Source organism: Panthera tigris, chromosome D3 (genome assembly GCF_018350195.1).
Source record: "Panthera tigris isolate Pti1 chromosome D3, P.tigris_Pti1_mat1.1, whole genome shotgun sequence".
In the NCBI taxonomy this organism is placed as follows: domain Eukaryota; kingdom Metazoa; phylum Chordata; class Mammalia; order Carnivora; family Felidae; genus Panthera; species Panthera tigris.
In genome coordinates this window covers 91,458,784-91,478,602 of record NC_056671.1, presented here as the reverse complement: position 1 = coordinate 91,478,602, position 19,819 = coordinate 91,458,784, and the positions used below count along the sequence as shown (strand labels likewise).

At 56.8% G+C, this 19,819-nt stretch overlaps 1 protein-coding gene across 13 annotated transcripts in view; it reads left to right on the top strand.

The window, feature by feature from the left end:
- Positions 1-19,819, top strand: part of LOC102963012 (myelin basic protein) — a 116,822-nt gene that overhangs the window by 76,781 nt on the left and 20,222 nt on the right. For 11 of the 13 annotated variants that reach the window (XM_042962188.1, XM_042962195.1, XM_042962190.1 and 8 more), the window contains exons 4-5: positions 7,710-8,146; positions 14,555-14,632. In XM_042962188.1, the coding sequence (XP_042818122.1) occupies positions 7,710-8,146; positions 14,555-14,632 (515 nt within the window). The remainder of the gene's footprint in view (positions 1-7,709; positions 8,147-14,554; positions 14,633-19,819) is intronic. The other 2 variants (XM_042962199.1, XM_042962198.1) reach the window with 1 other exon arrangement.

Below are 19,819 nucleotides of genomic sequence, written 5' to 3'. Positions count from 1 at the left end.
GGGGTCCCGCACCTCCAGGCCCAGAGTGGCGAGGCAAAGAAAAAAAAAATTTAAACAAGCAACAACAACCAAAACACCACCCTTAAGGAAAAGCAACCTGGAGATTTTGTTCCGGTAATGACTGATTTCATACTTTGAGTGAAAATGCGACTGTAGCCCAGCCTCAGGTCTAAGCAAAGGGAACGGTGTCTGCCTCCTGGTTCTTTCCTGGAATCTGCGCTTGGGGGAATTGGAGCCCCAGGAGCTGGCGTTCTGAGCGGTTATCGATGGGCTGGCTGGGAGAGGATGGGCGCGGGAGGCCAGAGGGGCCGGACGGGCAGGGCTCAGTCGGCGGGCGGACAGGCGTGCTCCCGGAGGCCGTGGGCTCATCTGCAAAGCTGCCTTCCCTAAAAGTCCCGAACAGAGAGATCCACGCCGCCTGCCACCAACAGAAGTGAACAGAGGATCAGAATTTAACAAGACCCGTGGAGGAGAGTTAATGATGTTGCTTCAGTTCAAGCCCTGTGTTTCCGGACGGTTTTCCCCAGGCCGTACAAGGCAGGGCCACCTTCTATTGGTTGGGGCTCTTCTGCAAAGGCTCGAAGTATTAGGTAGCTTTTCCTGAGCCCCTTACAGCCATCTCTGCATCTCAAGACCTTTTAGCCTGAGAAGTCCCTTGTGTGACTTCAGCTCATCCGCTCTGAAGGACGTGAACTTGGCGTGTGAATTTGGGTAGGCTTGCCCTTGCTTGCCTATGGCAACTCGTCCCAGGAAGAGAGGACCCGAAATCAGGTCGGTTGTGGTTCTCTAGATTGCACAGTGGCCTTAATAGTCTCAGGAATCTCTAACGTACCCGATGAGGAAAAGCTCTGGGGAAGAAAGTACAAGTTAAAAAAGCGTGAGTTTAAAAACGAGAAACCAAAGACCCAGTAATTGAAGATTTCCTCCATTGTGTGGATTCCATAATGATGGGCGTTAATCTGTCATGCTGCTGCTTTGAGTTAGGAACGAAGGACTAGCCTGGACAATTACCAAAAACAGGACACATTGGTGCATTTGGATATACGGACCTATGTGGGGATAATACTTCCCAAAGGGACCATAAGCTAGAAAACCAGATTGCAAATCACTTAGGAGAAAACCGTCCAGTGTACCAGGACAAGGGCGCATACAGCGCCTCTGAATTCTGCCATTGTGTATTTAGATGAAAGTCACCAAGTGTCCCCATCGCTGTGCGGATGCACTCTCCGGCCCCGGAAGGTGACTGAGCCCCATTGAGAACCTCCTCCGTGCGGGGTCCCTGCCTTGTCGCAGGTGCTGCAGGGTTGTCCGCAGTGCACAATAAAGGACAGCAGGGTGATGCCGACTGCTGTCTGGGCATCGGGGAACGTGCGTTTTTAGCTGCTTGTCTTTTCTTTATGAATCTCACCATTTCGTTAGTTGTCTGTACTGCAGGCCCCACGGAAGCCGCGGAGGAAGAGATTCCGCGAGGCCTCCTGTAGGGTCTCCGAGACCCCGTCCGGGTCCGGTCTGTGTCCGGGGCCCCCACAAAGAGGGGGTGCGGATAGGAAGCTGGGAACCTGTGTTTTTCAGCCAGGAAGAATCCTAGTTCCTTGGGTGAAAACACCCTGTGATGGAGGACAGACTCATCAAATCAGTTCAGCTGTGGCTTTGTGGTTGTTTGCTCACTTAGGGGAACTTAAAACACCTCAAACAAGCCTGACCTGTACTCTGTGCTGTAGACCTGACCAGATCTCCCCCCAGGACAGGTGCTTTTCTTCTTTTTAAGTTTATTTATTTATTTTGAGAGAGACACAGCGTGAGCAGGGGAGGGGCAGAGAGACAGAGAGAGAGAGAGAGAGAGAGAGAGAGAGAGAGAGTCCCAAGCAGGCCCCTCACTGCCAGTGCAGAGCCTGATGTGGGGATCGCACCCACAAACTTTGAGATCGTGACCTGAGCCAAAACCAAGAGTTGGTCACTTAACCGGCTGAGCCACCTGGGTGCCCCAGGACAGGTGCTTTTAAAACCAAGGTAAGAAGATGCACGAAATCAGTTCAGTCTGATCCCGCAAAATGAATGCACAAATTTTATTTTCTGCCCAAACAGTTGATGGATGTCGTGTAGAAAAAATACAGACGGAGGGGTGGCTCACAAAAGCCCCTCTGTGGGGAAAATTGTAGCGGTTGCCCCACGTGGAGCCCATGCAACTTGTGGGGTTTGGGCCGTTTGCAGCGAGCGGGGGGTGGGGAGTTGGATCTGAATTTCAGGTCTGGGGCAGACCCCGGGCTTCCTAATGCTTTCCCAGCCTTGACCTCTCCAGGAGGCCGCTCACCGGGGCTGGGCTCAAGGCCTCCGCCTGGGGTGGAGATAGGAGTGTGCGTGTGTAAAATAAGCCAACAGCGGTGGTTTGGGTGGGATGAGCGTATAGGGCACGTTTTTAAGTTCAGTGTTGGCAAAACCTCTCATCACCTCAGCCCCACAGACTCAGCACGCAGGGGGGTGCACCTTCTCAAGCCAACCCAAAGGGGCGAAAAACGCCGAGCCCCAGCCCAACGACGGCGGGAAAGGGCCCGATACACAGCGGGCCTAGGATGCTCGGCGTCTCCGAGACTAAGCTCTCCTCCCAGAGACTGTGGTCTGTGAGTGGAGGCAGGGAGCGGAGGGGCGGGAGGGGGGAGGGGACGTGCCATCGCCACACGGTGAGCCGAGGTGTCCTCAGAATGACCGACTGGGCACTTCGCCCGACCTGTTAAAAAAGCAGAATCGGGTGCCATCCCGTGCGTCCCGACTCGTGGGGTCTGGGGCGTGCCTGGACATCTGTATTTTTTCTCATGCGCGTGCACACGCGGGCGGTTCTGATGGAACTTATTCATGAGCTGTGATTCCCACGGGTGTGGTGGAGTAGAACAGACGAGGTATGTTCCACGTTAAATGCAGTGATACTTAAATACAGGACGATATGCACTTCGTCCTCAGTTTTATCCGAGCCTATCCTAGGAATATCGGGCTCTGGTTCGGGGGGAGCAGGGGACGTGCAGGGAGGCACCTCCGCGTACGCCTGCACAGCTCCCGGAGCCCAGGGTGCACTGAGCCCGCGGGATGCCTCTGGCGGGTCTCCTGTTTGCAGGTGGGGGCGCTGGCGGAACTGCTCGCTCGGGACGGGCGGCTTTCTGTGAGGTCCCTCTGCCGTCCTACGCCTGTCCCTCTCCGTTCAGCAGCTGTGACCCACACGTGGCTTAGCGGTCAAGTGTGTGCAGTTAAATTCTCCCCGTAGAGGCAAGAGCCCAGCTGCAGGTAAGGCCCGTCGGGGCGTCGGGGCCGGAAGAGACCCTGAGCGAGGCCCGGAGCCGTGGTGTTCCGATCGTACACCTGGAATTAACACCACGTCCTCCAGTGAGTCCTACTTAGCTTCCCTACGTGTCTGTTTCCTCATGTGAGTAAAAGCGCTTCTAGAACTACCTGCTTGTTAGGGTTGTTGGTAATGCGTACAAGACGCCCAGTGCGGTCAGCCAAGGCCTCCCGTCCCGGGCTCTCTGGGGACAGCCACACGTACGGGAGCAGCCGCCCTGGGTGAAAACTCAGCTCGCCAAACCCTAGCGCGTGCTGCTGAAAGGGGCCTGCAGGTATCTGAGGCAAGAACGTAGCTATATCGTCCCACGTCATCACCACAGACGCCCAGTTCAGCGACCGGCCCGAAGCCGTCGTCCGGTCGGAGAGGTTGAGGCTGGTCTGCAGGGTCCTTCTCCTCTGCGCCCTGCAGACCTCGGGCCCTCGCTGGCCCTGACTCCGGATGCTGCTGTCCACAGCATGCGGCGATGGCAGTCTCTCTGTTGTCCACGGGCTCGGCCGCGGTCCAGCGGTCCCAGAGCTCGTCAGGTGCGTCCCACTCAGTGAACCATGGACATCCGAGCAATCAGGCCTGACGCACAAACTTGGATTTGGACTTGATGAAAGAATAGAGCCGGGAGACTGAATTCCTTATGCTGGTACCTCAGAGCCACGCTGACGGGTTACATTTAGACTATTACAAACCCTTTGCGTAGCCGGAAAGAGTCAGACGATACAACTGAAATTCGTTCCCAAGCCAGAGCTTAGACCTGCTGCAGGGCCTTTCAGGACCGAAGGGAAATCTTCACTTAAAAATAAGCATATAAGAAAACAGTTTAACAGCAGCGATGCCAATGGCGAAGTTCTAGCAAAGAAGAGGTGGGGATTTGACTTCTTTCCTCTGGGAGGAATGGCCCAGCTCACACCGGCATGGCTGTGAGCTTGCTGGGCACCTAGTGCCAACCACGCACCGCATGGGATGCGCAGAGATCAAACAACACGGGGGGCACACGTGTGGGACACGGTGGAGGGCAAACAGAAGAGCACGCGGGCGAGTCTGTCCTTGGTGCACGTGACATTGGGGGGCAAGTAAGGTCATGTCCTGTGAAACCTTGTACGGTCCTTCCAGCAGCCCTGGGTACAGTGTGGGATCCCACCAGAGAAGCCCACGGCCTTGGGACCGGCGGTGATGGAGAAGAAAAAACCCCAGCATAAGGTGGCAGAAAAAAAAAAAAAGAGGACGAAGAAAAAAGAAGAAGATGGTTGCAGTCAGTCCAATAAGAAGTCACCCAGGGGGGCCGGACTGAGGACACCCCGCCTGGGAAGGAGCCAGACACACAGGGATCAGCGGGACCACTGGGACCTTCAGCTGGAGACTTGCTGTGGTTAGGACGTCTGGGTTTCTTCGAACAATAAACACCGCCTCCCCCAAAATCACCCTCCGGTTGGGTGGGTGTCTCTGTTCCAGAAACCACTGTCGGGTGAGTGACGTCTCTGTTTCTCAGAGATCTTCCAGGAAGCCATTCTGTGATTTTCACAGCATTACTTTCAAAGGTCCAATACGTCTCCCCTCCGAAGCTTTCTGGGGGGCCATTCTAGCATTTAGATGAGGTGGGCTTTAAAAAAAAAAAAGTTTTATTGCGAATTCGCGTAGAATTTGAACAACAATAGAGCATTGTAAGTGCATGTTCTGGTAGAATCAGGTCCATGGCTCACAAATTGTGCCCTAAATCGCTATGCTCCATGCTTCGAGTCTCAATAAAAAGACTACATTGGGCTGTAATTCGATGAAAGCTGATATTAATTGACAAATTAAAACTGCATTTGTCCCTACCCAAAATGCTGCACATCACAGATTTCAGTGTCCCCGTGCCCCTTGTGTGCTCAGAGAAGCCACTTTCAGGACAGGAACGCCTTCTCTGTGCCCTCACAAACAGCCGTATTCAGGGACACAAGGCCCAACTGTTACACAAATATTAGTATTCAGATGCGCTTGTGTTTTGTTAACGTGTTTAAGTATGTACAATATAGCTTTTGTTTCTCTCCCGCATTTGCATTAATTTATATTAGCCACAGAATATAAGGCACAGCTAGAAAATCAGACTGTATTTCTGTGGCAACCTATAAATTAGCATCCCATCCTGCGAAAATCTACAGCTTTGTGCGGCCCTAGGATTCTGTACGTTGCTTTTTCATGTTGCTACTGTGCCGCGAGCCATTTAGTACATTTAGTACATACGTTGTAAAAATACTTGTGTTACTCCCTAGCTGAATTTCATCAGGGGTCCCGAAGGACGTGCCATACTCTAAGGGACGTATTTCTGAGGCATCGGGCACAGCTGACCCTGCGTGCTGTCTCCTAGGAGCCTGGATAAGGTCACGGGGATCCCGGGTTCCGGGCTCTGCCTTGTACTTTGTCACTGGCAGACACTGAGCACGGACGTGGGGAGTGAGGTTCTCTACTTTGGAAGTACAGGTCAAGAAACTGTGTGATGAGTATCATTCACGGGACCGTCTCCTGACGGCCGGGATTTTGTTGAAAGAGAGTGGAATCGTTCGCCTTCTGTTTCTGATGTGTTTGTGAAAGTATGTGTCGTGTAGATGCACAAACATCCTCAAATACTCCCTCCATCTCTCCCGTGGGCGGCATCCCCCCCCCCCACCTGTGCACCTGCAGACCCAGCCCCTTCTTCCTGCCGCCTGCGCACGGGGTGCCCTCCCCTCCGCTTCGGCACCCCCGCCCGGGCCCACCCATCCCATCCCTCGAGGGGCCTCCCTGAAGCCCCTGCTCCCGCCCTGTGGTCTCCGTATCAGCAGCTGACACGAAATTGTACGTTATGTTGGTGTCCTGTGGCCGAAGGGCAAACCGCCACGCGCTGGGTGGTTTCAAACTACGGGAATTTCCACGCTCACGTTCTGGAGGCTGGAGATCCGAACTCAGCGTGTCCGCGGGGCTGTGCCGTGGCTGCCGGCTTAGGGGAGGGTGGGCGCCAGGTCTCTGACCGGCCGGTGCTCCCGCATCACTCCGGTCCCCGCCCCCATCTTCACGTGGCCTCTTCTTCCCGGTGTGGCCGTGTCTGGATGCAGAGCCCCCTCTTTCTGCGAGGACAACAGCCATTGGTCAAGCCCACCCTCCTCCAGTAGGGCCTCATCTTACGTTGGTGTCTACAAACGACCCTGTTCTGAAAAAGCTCGCGTTCACAGCTACTGGGGTTTAGGGTGGGGACCCGCCTTTTTGGGGGGGCCCTTTAATTCATGGCACTCATTTTCATCAGTGTTCCTGAGACAAGGACCGGATGTTCATCACTGCAAACCAGGCGCCTGGCACAGTGCACCCCGCTTACTAGGTCCTCAGCAAATAATGGCTGGGTGGCTGGGTGGCCGGGTGGGTAGATGGCCGGGGTGGCTGGGCGGGTGGCTGGGGAGCTGGTGGTGGGCGGGAGGGAGGGTGAGTGCCTGGATGGGTGGCGGGGAGCTGGGTGGGGAGCCGGGTGGATGGTCCGTGGGCGGATTGGCGGGTGGATAGAGAGGCAGGTGGCCAAACAGACGATGGATGCTGCCGTTGGGTAAATGACGGTGAGCAGATTAGTGGGTGGTTGAAGGAAGGAGAGTATTATAAGGAAGCGTGAAGAAACCCACATTTTCTATAGATAAGTAACAAAAGGTGGAGTGGGCTGGAGTGGACGTGCACTTAAACCTAACCTACAACTTGAGAGGAAAGTGGATGCGTTGCCATTCTGGGAGGAAACGCTGCGTTCGTGTGTGCGCACAAAGCTATGAGATGGTGGGATCCCACTTGAAGTCCGCCGTTCCCGCTTCGAACTTTACAGTCGTGGCCACTTAGAGAAGAGAGGCCAAATGAAAATGTCCTGAATAAGCAGTTCTCTAGTGCAACAGGCCTCTTGTGGAATCTCAAACTGAAGAATTCTAAATGCCCCATTTCTTTAAGGCATGAATTGCGAAAAGATGTGGGAAGTTCCATGTTTATCAAGAATGCTAAAAATACCTTTGGTCAAATAAATGCTCCCGGACACGTTTAGCTTATGCACCAGTGGAATTTTCGAGATTCAACGTCCCACTAAGGTGCCTGCGGTGCTGGCCTCTCCAGACGCGGCAGGGCGGCGCCCAAGGGGGATTGGCCACGTCGGCAGGAAGCGGGGGTGCTCTCTATGTGGGGTGCCAGATCTCGAGCCAGCGAGGCAAGTCCCGGGGCCCGACAGCGGCAGGTAGGGTGCTCGCTCGGTCCAGGTTGGGTCCTGCCCGAGCGACGTGGGGTTGCCGTGCAGCTCGATGGCCCCTCGCGCGTCCCGTGGATTCGGTAGGACACTAGCCCTGGAAGAAAGCGTCATTGTCCCCCGCTCCGCTTTGCACGGCCCGTATTCATATCTCACTGTTGTTTGCAGGGGAGGCAGATGTGGAGCAGAACAATGGGGCCCCCTCTCAGGACACGGCGGTGACAGACTCCAAGCGCACAGCGGACCCAAAGAATGCCTGGCAGGACGCCAACCCAGCTGACCCAGGGGGCCGCCCCCACTTGATCCGCCTCTTTTCCCGAGATGCCCCCGGGAGGGAGGACAACACCTTCAAAGACCGGCCCTCGGAGTCAGACGAGCTCCAGACCATCCAAGAGGACAGCACAGCCACTCCCGAGGGCCTCGATGTGATGGCGTCACAGAAAAGACCCTCCCAGCGGCACGGCTCCAAGTACCTGGCATCCGCCAGTGCCATGGATCACGCCAGGCACGGCTTCCTCCCGAGGCACAGAGACACGGGCATCCTTGACTCCCTCGGGCGCTTCTTTGGCGGTGACAGGGGTGTGCCCAAGCGGGGCTCAGGCAAGGTGAGCTCTGAGGAGTAACAGGGGTGCACAGAACGTGTGTCCGCTGTAGTTGACAAGGAGAAGGAAGGAAAGTGTGCAGGTGAGCTAAGCCGTAGGGGAGATGCTGGTGCGGCCCCTCCGCTTTCCACCTGCCGTCCTTGCTGGACGTGCCCCCCGGCCGCGGGAGGGGCCGGGGGGCCGCCTGCCGTGTTGGCACACAGCTCAGCCTCTTTCCCCTCCTCCCAAGGGATGCCATCGGGATGTGGCCCAGGGCTGCAAGAACGTTCCGAATCGGGCATCTCTAGGGTGGCCTGGTGTGGGCGCTGCAGGAAGGGCACCGCGTTCTCGGCTCTTTGGTGGCTCATGCTTGGGGGCTTCGTGGCTGCTTTGCCTCCTGCGCCCCCGCTTTCAGGTTCGACATTGGGTCGTGCTTGTTTTTCTTGGAGTCCGCACTGCTAGCTTCGCGTTGTCTTGCAACAATAATGCGATTGAGGACTTTCGCACAAAGCCGAGATTTAAATTCGCCTTGAGCAGATTTTGTCTTTTGTCTGAGTTATTTTGGGGGCAAGGGGTGGGGGGGGGGCGGGAGGGTTGAGTGTGCCTATGAATCACAACTGTATTATTATTCTGTTATTCCATTAGCCTGAATCTAGAGTCTGTGAAGTTTCATTATTTAAATATTCTGTAGATGAGAATTGTATCACGAGACAAAAGGCCCCCATTATACTCCCGTATCCAGCGGTGGCTTCTGGACTGGATTGTCACTGGGTCATCCGTGCTCATGTTTCATCCAAGAGCCACATCCCAAGTGGCTTTCCCATAGCAGACACATAGCACGTCACATGCCTTTTTGGGGTGGCGCATAGCTGAGCATTTCGGAAGGAGAGGGTGTTTTCAAAGAAGCCCGGTTTACTGGCCGGGCGCACAGAACTCACACGCCGTAGGTCTTGCTCTGGCTGTGTATTGTTCTTATTCTGAACTCGGTCTTGGGAACGTCAAGAGGCTTTTGGGTAAAGTGTGGAGCCGGGACCCCGACCTGCGGTTTCTAAAGGAGCTTCTAAAAGTTGCTCTCATCTCTAACGACAATTCTTAAAACGACTGATGTTCGTGAAATGGTCGCGCGCGAACCACGCGGTCAGTTTCGCTGCACACGCGGGGCCCCGGGCGCTGCTAATGTCTCTGGTACCTGCCCCGAGGCGAGGCCGCTCATGTGGCTCTTGTCACGCCTTCTTGGGACTAACACTTGGTACATCCTGCGTGCTGACGGAGTTCGTCTTCTGCTCGGTTCTTTGAGTGTCTGTGTTTGGAGACGTGCGCTCTTACTCTGGGGCAGTCTCGCGTCACCCTAAAGTGTCGGTCCCCTGATCTGTTTCGAATGCTGGTTTCTGTCCGAGGTGCTTTCTCGAGCACAGCTGTCCGACCACACCAGGTTCTGGCTGCCCAGTGAAGCCTTGCTATGATGCTAAGCACGCCGTATGCATGCAGCCACTCTGGAACCATAAGCTTCTCTGCTGAACTCAAGGAACAGGAAAAAATGTATTTGAAGTGTGCAGAAAAGATTAAATGGCTATATAGCATATATTATAAAACAAACTTCATTTCAGTGCTTGTGGCTTCAATGAAAATAAAATTGTGAATGCATTTATATCAACCATTGTGACTCTATTTCCGAATGATGTATGTGTGTGTGTGTGTGTGTGTGCGCGCGCGCGCACGCATACACGTTTTTCTTCCTTTATGTAGGATCACAACCTTTATTGCTTTAAGGCTCTCCTCCTCTTTAATACTTTCAAAGAAAAGATTCAGCTCAGAAGTAGGCCTCAGCTTTGCAAAATAGGGTTGCTAGATTATCAAGGACCCAGAGAAATGACAATATTTCCACAGGATTTTAAAAACGAAAAACAATGTTTAAATAATTGTGTGAGAGTTTCTGAAGTGTCAGCCCTGTTCACTGCTGAATGTTGAATAAAGAAGGTTTAAAAATGAACAGCCTTGCCTTTTGATGCCGGAGAAAAAGTTGGGAGTTTGGGTGTGTATACTCACACGAGTGCTTACCAGGCACACCGGCAGGAAAGCAGTGTGTTTTCAACACCCCTGTTTTATTGCGGCCTCTGTTTGCTTTTACACACTGCAGATGTACACTTAATCACTCTCCACCCAGGCACACCCCCACGATGGCCCTAGGATTCTGGGGTCCTTACTGGCCTGGGCTGCCGAGGGGTTCTTTTTGGGTTTTGTTTTTATTCTTGCTTTGCTCTGTGTATAAATCAGGAGAGCCCTCATTTTATTGAAAGGTCTTTGGGTTGAACCTTGAGAAAAGAAGAGAATCCAAAGGCCCGATTATCATCCATAAAAGCCCATTTCAGGTTTCCACCGTCTGTCGCTGACGGGGTCGTTGGGTAAGGTACGGGAATGCTAAGGGCCCCCCAGGCCTGAGTGGCGGCCTGCCCCCACCGTGTGGGTTTGGGGGGAAGCAGTTACTCAATTACTCTGTCCGGAGTAGGTTTCTCATGGGACAGTCATGCAAGACTGAATGCACGGCCCCTGGGAAGGAGGCTGTTGGCCTCTGGCCCTTCCGGTGCCCCTCCCCCCTCTGAGGCCACGTGGGACTCCTGCCCCCCCCCCCAATCCTCGGAATGCACCGACAACACCCACCCTCGGATGGCCGGGGCGTTGACATTCAGGGAAAGTGCATTATAAATTCCTTGAGGAAGCATATTCTTTTGAGAGCCACAAATGAAAAGTGTATTCATGGGGAACACGTTCCTTTGTTGCAGGAGGAAAGAAGGACCGTGTTGTTGCCTTTAAAGGACAGGTTTTCCAACGCCCTGGGACATGGGGTCCCGGGAGGAACGGACAGGCATTTAGGACAAAGTTTAAGATGCATGTGTTCTTTGTGAGAAGGGCGGCTCTCAGAGCTGTCCCTCCCCACCCGCTGCCGTCCCCACCCCGTCAGACCTCACGTGCCCACACGGGGGCTGCGGCCACTCGGGCCCTGACCGTTAGCTTTGGAAACTGTCCTTGTTCCTTTTTATCTCGAAGAGGTGAGGTCTGATGAAAATCTAAGCTGGACACGGTGACGTAACACCTGGACGGTTCCCAAGTAAGAATGCAGCCAGAATATGCCCATCGCGGATTTCTCCATACCGCTGTATTTTAAGAGTTTTTGAAAGTCGGTCCTACACTGATGATCTTGCTGTCATCTTGACATTCACTGTCAAGGCTCCGTTTATAACCTGCTGTCCGTTGTTCAGCACTGAGGATGATGTGTATGCCTCTAGTTTTGGTTGTACGGGATGAAGACCGTTTGTCATTTACTGCTATGGCGTGTCATCGGTCTTGTAGATTAATCACCGCGTCCTGTTTGCTGCCCTTAAATTCATTTAACACATTTTAGTTCTGCCGTAGCTCAATTCCTCATTGTTCGCGTAATATCCCAGTTGTGTAGATACGTTCTGTACTCTCGTGGGGAGTGCGGCGTTCAGAGGCGGCGGGAGGGACGTGGTAGGACATGTGTGTTGGGTCCTCCGGGCCGCGCGGCACCTGCCCCCGAGTCCACGGCCACTGGTGTCAGCGGGCGGGACCTGAGTTAGGACGGTGGGGGCCTTGCCGCGTCCTCTGTACGAGCCACACGTCTGTACGCTATGCTGATGGGTTCGATGCTGACTGCCTTCTGGTGATTGTATGCCAGTTTGATTTTGCGATGAACTTTTGTTTTATAGACGTTTCTTCCTTTTTATGCATTCATTAAACATTTTGACAGACCAACGGTGGTGTACTAATTGCTCGTGAATTTCCTAAGCTGCCTCCTTCCTGTTCCCTCCCTCCCTCACTACATGCATCACTGGTGTGGTTGTGGTCCCCTGATGGGACAGCCAATAGGTGAGTGTGCGAGCACCTGCCACCTGTGCACAGCCAGGTCTCTTTCTCGCTCGTGTGCTTTTTCACAGACATTCGTTTACTCTTTTCTCTCCACGGACAGATAGCTAAGCGTCCCGGTCTTTCTGCCGTGACTGCTCTCGTTCTGCTCGACGTGTGCAGCGCGTGTCTGGGAGTGCCATCCCACGTGGGTGGGCAGACGTGGGCACTGAGCAGACTCTGGTCCCCTTTGTGTGTGTGGGACACAGTCCCCAGGGCAGCATTTCCTGAGCGACTGTGTGCCCCGCTGAGGGTACGTCCGAGGGGGTCCCAGGAACCCGGGCAGTCTGGCGTTGGGGGGCGTCAGCGAGTGTGAAGGTCATGCATAAGGTGGGTTGTGGTTGAACTAGGCACAAAAGCAAGAATGCGATTAATTTGGACGCACTGACCCCTCCAACGACCTCTGCCGGGAGATGCTCACCTCCTTCGACGTTCATTTCCATACAGGGCATCTATTGATTTTCCTTTTGGTAAAACATCAGCCATTTGGTGGCAGGAATTTCTGACCGGCTGATGGAGATCTTGACTTGACATCTCAGGGAGCGTACCCCACTCTCCGGAGCTCCCGGGAGCATCTAGGGCGTTTAACCACCGGAGAATCTCTGGTCAAACTCTGGCTCACATAGTAAGCGTTTCTCCACACATCTACACCACACCCTTAGGTGCTCTGGAGCCTTCCTCTGCTTCCTAAGAAAGTCTGACGGGCAGGGAGAGTCACAGGAACGAGGGCTCCTCTCGGGGGCCCTTCTTGCCGTCGTCGCAGGCCCGTGGGCTGCGCCCCTGCCCGCACCTGTGCAGAAGAAGCAGGCCAAGCACCGCCTGCAGAGGGGGGAGGAAACCGCGTTCCCCTCCTGCAGGTGCGGGGTAGGAGGGGTGTGTCTCCTGCAAGCCAGGCAGGTCCCGCCCCCCAGCCTCCCCGCCCCGAGCTGCGTGGCCAGCAGCCCACGGAGGCAGCTGACACAGACCCCCCAGCCACCTGACACGGCTCGAGGAGCTGAGCCCGTCCTTAAGAAGGGACATTGTCCTAAACGGGGGAAACAAACTAGAGAATTCTTCTTTGCCTTTTGGCCAAGGGCGTAACAGACTTGCCTTTCTGCCACCCTCTGAGGCACGTCACGCCCTGTGGGGACAACCCGGCCTCATCAAGGCAGAAGCCACCCCAGGCGTACCCTCCCAGATGTACTTGAACCCAAATATTCAGTCGCCTTCCTCTTAAGTGCTCAGGACCCTGAACTAAACTCACCAGGGCTTCTTGCCGGAACAGAAAGATCCCCTCTCGCCGGGGAGGATCAGTTGTGGGACGTAGAGCTGAGCCCAGACTCGCCCCAGAGTTGCCTCTGGAAACCCCGTGTGCTCACTTTGCAATAATACTTCTAGAGCGTCCTAACATTCTTGTGTGTCATAACCACTGTTCATTTCCACACATAACCAGCTGGTAACCTGTTTTTAAAACATTCATTTAATCTGTGGCCAACCTGAGACATCTCTTGAAACCTATTACGTTGATTTTGTCTCTTGACCACTGTAAGGCTCCTTCCCTCCCTCCCTCCCTCTCTCTCTGTCCCTCTCTCTGAAGCCTCTGTCAGTCTCTCTGTCTCTGTCTCTACCAGCTTCTCTGTCTCTCTGTCTCTGTTTCTCTCTGTCTCTCTACCAGCCTCTCTCTGTGTGTCTCCCTCTCTCACCCACGCACATACCATTCTGCGACGCGCAGACAAGAGGACCTCTCTGCAGGCCATTTACCTGGGTCCTGTAATACTGTCAACCACACCGCTCAAAATCGCATGACACGCAGGTACTGCCCTGGAGCAAATAGAGCAGGGAGAACGCGACACTAGAGGCAAACGCTACTGAGGAAGATTTACAGCGATGGCGCTCAGAGTCCAGGTTAACGCGCAGCTCACGTCCAGGAACGTTACGTTAATATTAAGCTCCTCGGTCTCGGCGGCAGCAGGAGACGTGTCAGAGAGCGTGACCCCGCACCGTCGCCCGGCCTGACTTCGGCCACCGCGTTCCTCGCGGAACTACTTCCCGGCGCCCTGTGTCCCCCGCGGGGCGGGCGTGGTCTCGACCGTACGTCCCGCACGGAAGCGGCCACAGCTGCTCTACGGGGAAGAAGCCTCTACGGGCACCCGCCCCACGCAGGCCGGGAAAGCCCGTTAGCGCATCACACCGCCTGGAACGCGCTGCCTCCACGCGAAACCTTACGGGGCTGGGCCCGCCGCGACCAGCGCTAAGGAACCTTGCTCACGTGACTGGGCCGGAGCCCCAGCCTCGCCCCTGAATCTCTCCTCTCGCTCCTTTCTCTCCCTGCCGTCTCCTCCCGCCCCGCGCCCTTGGCGGCCAGCACCCATCATCCTCACACCGTCTCCCTCTGACCTCCATCCCCCACTAACCCTCCTCACCGCGCAGGGGCTTGCCGAGCCCGGTCAGGAGGGGACGTTTGCTGGAGGACTTGGGGGCTTTGCCGCTGGTGCCTCGTGGACTCAACGGCCACTCTGTGTCCCCCGGCAGGTGCCCTGGCTCAAGCAGAGAAGGAGCCCTGTGCCCTCTCATGCCCGCAGCCAGCCCGGGCTGTGCAACATGTACCAGGTAAGACGCGCTGACCCTGCCAGGCCCTCCCCGTCCTCGGTCAGCACGGGCCACGTCCGGGCCGCAGCAGGTCGTGAATGCGTGGGGAAGTCGCTTTTGCCAAAGCGAGTGGGGCAGCCCCTGAGGGGAAGCAGGCAAAGGAAAGGCGTGGTGGCAGAAAACCCTTCCAGGGGCCTTTGAATCCGCAAGTGGGGTCCCGCGCAGGTGCCCGGGGCAGGGCCGGCCGCGGGGCCGGGGCAGCGGACAGGCCCACAAGGCCACGGGGGCCTCGGCGCGCCAGGGTCGACCCGCCCTTGGAAACCAGCGCCTAACACGCGTGGAGCCCTCGCTAGTTGGGTTGTCACGTGACGCGTGCCCTTGGGAAGTCGGGTGGCGGGTCGCTGTCCCCGCCCGGGCTCGGCTGAGCCTGCGCTGGGACGAAGGACAAGCCACTGCCTGTCCTCTACTGCTTGCGGCGTCTAGAGCCCCCGGGCCCGTCTGGCTGGCAGGGGGGCAACGGGAAAGAGGAGGCCCTAAGTCGGGCGGGAGTAACACTGCTCCTTGCTCGTGGGAGCGGCCCACACACAAGCTGGCGGCCACAGGCCTCCAGCGGGCGCCGGACCTGGATGTCTGAGTTTTTCACCTGGGAGAATGCAGAAGGTGGGGAAGCGAGGCCCGGAGACGATGGACAGGACGGTGAGCCCGCTGTCCCCACGTGCGTGTGGAGAGTCCCCACCCGCGAGCGTCCACATGGCGGCCGGCATCTCAGCTCCTGCTCCACTCGCTTTGGAAAGGCCTCTCTCAGCGGCGCCTCGGTCAAAGCAAACACCCTACCCGGGAGGTGCGTGGTCCCAGACACCCGGCAAAGCCACCGGAGTGCCAAAGCCACAGCAGCGTGTGTGACGGGACAGCAGTGAGCCCCACAGCGGAGTTAGAAGCCCCAGGCGGGGCTGGCTTGCCCCCTTCACCCTGCCGCCACCCGGCACCTCCCTGCCTCGTTCTCTCCTCCGCTGAGGAGACAGTTGCCACCGGAAGCAGACGGATCCACGGAGAGGCCGAGACTTCGCCGGAACCGGCCAGATGCAAAGTCGAGGAACACAGGGCTGTGCTCCTGAGGTCATGTCAAGACACTTTCAACGGAATGTTGATTTTCCTCTTTTAAAGAACTGCTTGGCAGAGAAAAAACAACACCCCTCTCCTCCACGTCCTCACCCCAGACTGACTTCTGTGCATCCGTCAAAAAAACCTGACCTGAAAGAAATAAACATTCTGCCCAACAGCACCTTTGCGGCACCACGCGGACACGTCGTAAGGCACACGGGACGCACTGCAGGCTCCTGGCAATGGGTCCTCCTCTGCCTTTATCCTTTGTTCGGTCACGGAGACCCCGTTCCGGTCCAAGTAGGATTGGGATTGGCTTTGGAGGACGTACACTAGAAGGCTGTTAAAATACGGAAAGTACCGGCCGACTGTGTACGTATTCACATGCCTGTTAAGTGACGGGAATTCCAAGACAGAGCCTGAGCCGAAACCAAGGGCAAATTCGCCGCACGAACCCAGCCTGTGGGCTCGACAAAGTCCTCGCTGACCCCGAAGGCCCCTCACGGGCTGAGTTCCAAGGGCCGTTGCGTCCGTGATCCACGCGGTGGGTGCTCAGGACGCGAAATGCTTTTCAGGAGGTGCTTCAGGTGCACACGGAAGGTGGGGCGGCCTGGTCTGAGGACCTTGGAACCCGCCCCCCGGAACCCCCTTTCTGCAGAGAGGGCCTCAGCAGGCGGCAGGGCCGTGCTCTTCTCCAGCTGGGGTCTTCTCTCTGAGCAAGAACTTCCCATTACTTGGAACGTCTGCCCCCAGCAGCTTGGGATCCCTTACTCTTTCAAGAAGGTGGGTGTGTTTACTGGAGGTCTGATGGCACCCGCCGTGGGGAAGGATCGCAAGGGCGGCACTAAACGGTTTCAAAATGCACTTGTCTGAGCATCTGTGACCAAGAGCACTTGAAACAGGCTTGCGGAGGGAAGGAAGGCCGCTGGATGAAACCACAATATGAACAGCTGACTCTCAGCTCTCAGAACCAAGAGTGCCTTCCCGCCCCTGTGGTTTGGAAACTCCAACGGGGTCGATGAGCACTGCCTTCCTACCTTCCAGAATACTCTTCCTTCTCTCTCTCTCTCTGTCGTGGTCGACCTCTCTGCCTCTCTGCAAATACACCAAGAAAGATAGGAAAGCCTAGGAAAACCGCCATGAAATCAGAGGTAACCCATCCAAGGGCAGATCGGTCCCAGCGCTGCCCCCGGCCTTCGAGAGCCAACTCCCCACCAGGAGTTCTTGGATTCCAGGAGACTCGACATCTGTTCTAGGAATACAGAGCTCCACTTTTCCAGGGAGGAGCGTGACCACGGCAGGCGAGGAGGGGGGGCTACAAGCTGACGAGGAGGGCATCGTATTCGGGAACCCAAAAGCAGGTCGGAAAGGCAAGAATTCCAAGAGAGGAGCAGGAAGCACACCGGTGGAGGAGAACAGCAAATCCTGTTCTCCTGGGGGTCCCGCTCTGCACAGCCGGCCACACAGGGTCCTGCACAGGGTCCCCGTCTTGGCATCACTGCGTGAAGCAAGGGCCTGTGGACGAAAGAGGGGTGGGAGACGCCCAGAGCCGGAGGGTGCTGTGGGTGTGCCGAGCCTTACGAGGGACACCTGGTCCCGCAGCCAGCGCCCCGCGTGTGGCCGCCACGTGGGCCCCGGGGACGAGCGAGGGGCGGCAAGGGGACGGCCCACACTCCTGCTTGCTCTCCAGCTCCCGTTCCCTCGGGCCTCGCCGGGGCCGGAGAGGGTGAGGGGTGGCCACCACGCGCAACAGGTTTAAGGGACCAAAGACTTCGCACTGCGGAAAAGCGCCGAGCACGAATCAGACACACGGGCCGTGGCTCTGCTTTGACCACCGGGCTCCCGTCCTCACCTTAAAGCATCAACAACAGCGAAAGCAGCCACGAGTGCTGCCCACACCGTGCGGATCCCGTGCTAACGGAGCGAAATAGTAGGGGCGGACATGCCGTCCCAGCCCGGGAGCCCTGCCCCTCGGCTGCGCGAGGCCTGAGCTGCCCGGGAGGGACACGCGGTGGCCCCGGCAGCCGCAGGCCCCCCTCTGCCGCTCACCGGCTCTGGCCTCGGGCTCACCGGTTTCTGCCCTCAGACCCCAGTTTCTCGACCAGAAAATAAGAGTGTCAGATGACAGATCGCGCATGTTCCTTTGAGGACGACGGTGTGGCGGTGTTCGGGGACGCCTGTAGCCGCACGTGGTGACTCCAGTCTTGCTGAGGCGGCAGCCATCAGGGCATGACTTCCTGTGCGCTAGGCTTGTTAGGAACAGAACCCTCATCACGCACACGGGGAGGCCTCCAGAGATTCCCTCGTGCTCCTCCTTGGCGTTTCCTGAGTCCGATTTCTTCATCGTCGCCGGACAGACGGCTCGGACAGAGTCGAATGATTTCGACGGCTGCACCTTGGGCGGGCGCTGGAGGTCTAGCCGTGGAGACCGGGAGCCCACCAAGCCCCTGGGGTGGGGGGGGGCACGCAGGCCACCTGGATGTCCTCGCCCCAGAGGGGGCCGGCGGTCCGTTCTGCCCACCGAAGCCGCCTTGGGGACCCACGGCCCTTACTTGCCGGAAAGCGTCTTGCAACTTGCCTTTTCCTTCCGAAGAAGACTGTCCAGACCCCGCAGCTCCGAACATGCTTGTGCACAACCTGCGCACGAAGAGAACTGGGTTCCAAGCCCAGGAAAGACGTCCAGGGAAATTGTTTTGGCTTCTGTCCCCCGGGAAGCTAGCCTGATGCTCCTGCCAGGAAGACTCTACCGTGCACGCTGGACACACTGAGGTCATTAAGCATGTGTGTCTGCAAGGGGCAGAAGTCAGAGCGGTGCGGGCCGACCTCCGACCCTGCCTCCCACCGCTTTGGAGGAGCCAGCAGGGAAGCGTCAGAGACAGGAGCTGAGCCGGACTCCGGCTCTGGTCAGCGCCCGCTGCCCCAGCTGTGCGGCACGGAGCTTTCCTGCGGGGAAGACCACCGGTTCCTTCCTCTATGAGCCGTCGCCGGTTTCTTGCAGCAAGTGGGCGGGGGGGGGGGGGGGGCTGCCTGTGACAAGGTGGAGACGACACGCTGGTCCTCGCAGACGCGCTCCCACGCAGACTCCTCACTAAAACGCCTGTGAGGCGCCGGGTGCACCAGCTCGCTGATGGGAGACAGAGCCCAGGAGGGCGGCAAACTCTCCACCATTTCTCCCCAACTTGGGAACCGCTTCCCGCCCCGACGGGCACCCCTGGTCCACCTCCATCGCTCTCCCCTCCAAGGCACCCACTTCCCAGGATGAGGGGGTTGAGCACCAGGCACCGCGGGCCGCGACACTAGGCTGGCCGCGTCTCTCCACCCAGGGTGACGGCCTCAGGCTCGCATTTCAGTTCATTTCCCGGAGATCCTGGTTCTGGCCTCGGTCCCGCACCACCGGCCAAGGGAGGGAGAGCCGTCCCCGCAGGGGAGGCGGGCGGGGGGTAGTTTCCCACAGCTTCATTCTCTGCTGACCTTGGAGCTGGTCCCTCGGATCAGGGAACAAAGAGACAGTCCCTCCCGAACGCCAGGAACAGCACAAACCCCCGCACCACTCTACTGCCAGCAGCCCGCACCGGCCGGCGCTCTGACTTCCCAGTGTCCGCAGAGAAGGCCGCTTCGGGACAATTGCCAGGTAACCTAGAATTTCCATCTGGATCAAAAGTCTGCCTGTAAAGTCCTCCAGAAATAGAGAAAAGACATCCGCTGCCACTGCACAGCTCTCTCTCTCTCGCCAAAGGAAGAAGCCGCATCTTTAATTAAACTCACTCGAGTCGGCAATCCAGGAGCAAACATATTCTTAAACTTGCACAGGGCACCTTGCACATATCATCTGAACGGAAAAGAACTCTCTCCAGTTTACAAAATCTAAAATGCCTTGACTTTGCCAACAACGGAAACGGAAACAAAAACTAACCCAGTCTCCCGAGGCACGGCAGAAGTCTGGACAAAATGGCATCATTGCTTCCTCTGGAAAACGTACGTGAACAGAACTAGTGAGCGAGGCCCAACGGGCTGTAGGAGAACCTCGTGTCCATCGGTGGTTTCTGGGAACACCCGGGGGCCGTGGGAGTCTGGGATGTGTGGATCAGAGCAACGCCCCTGGGGATT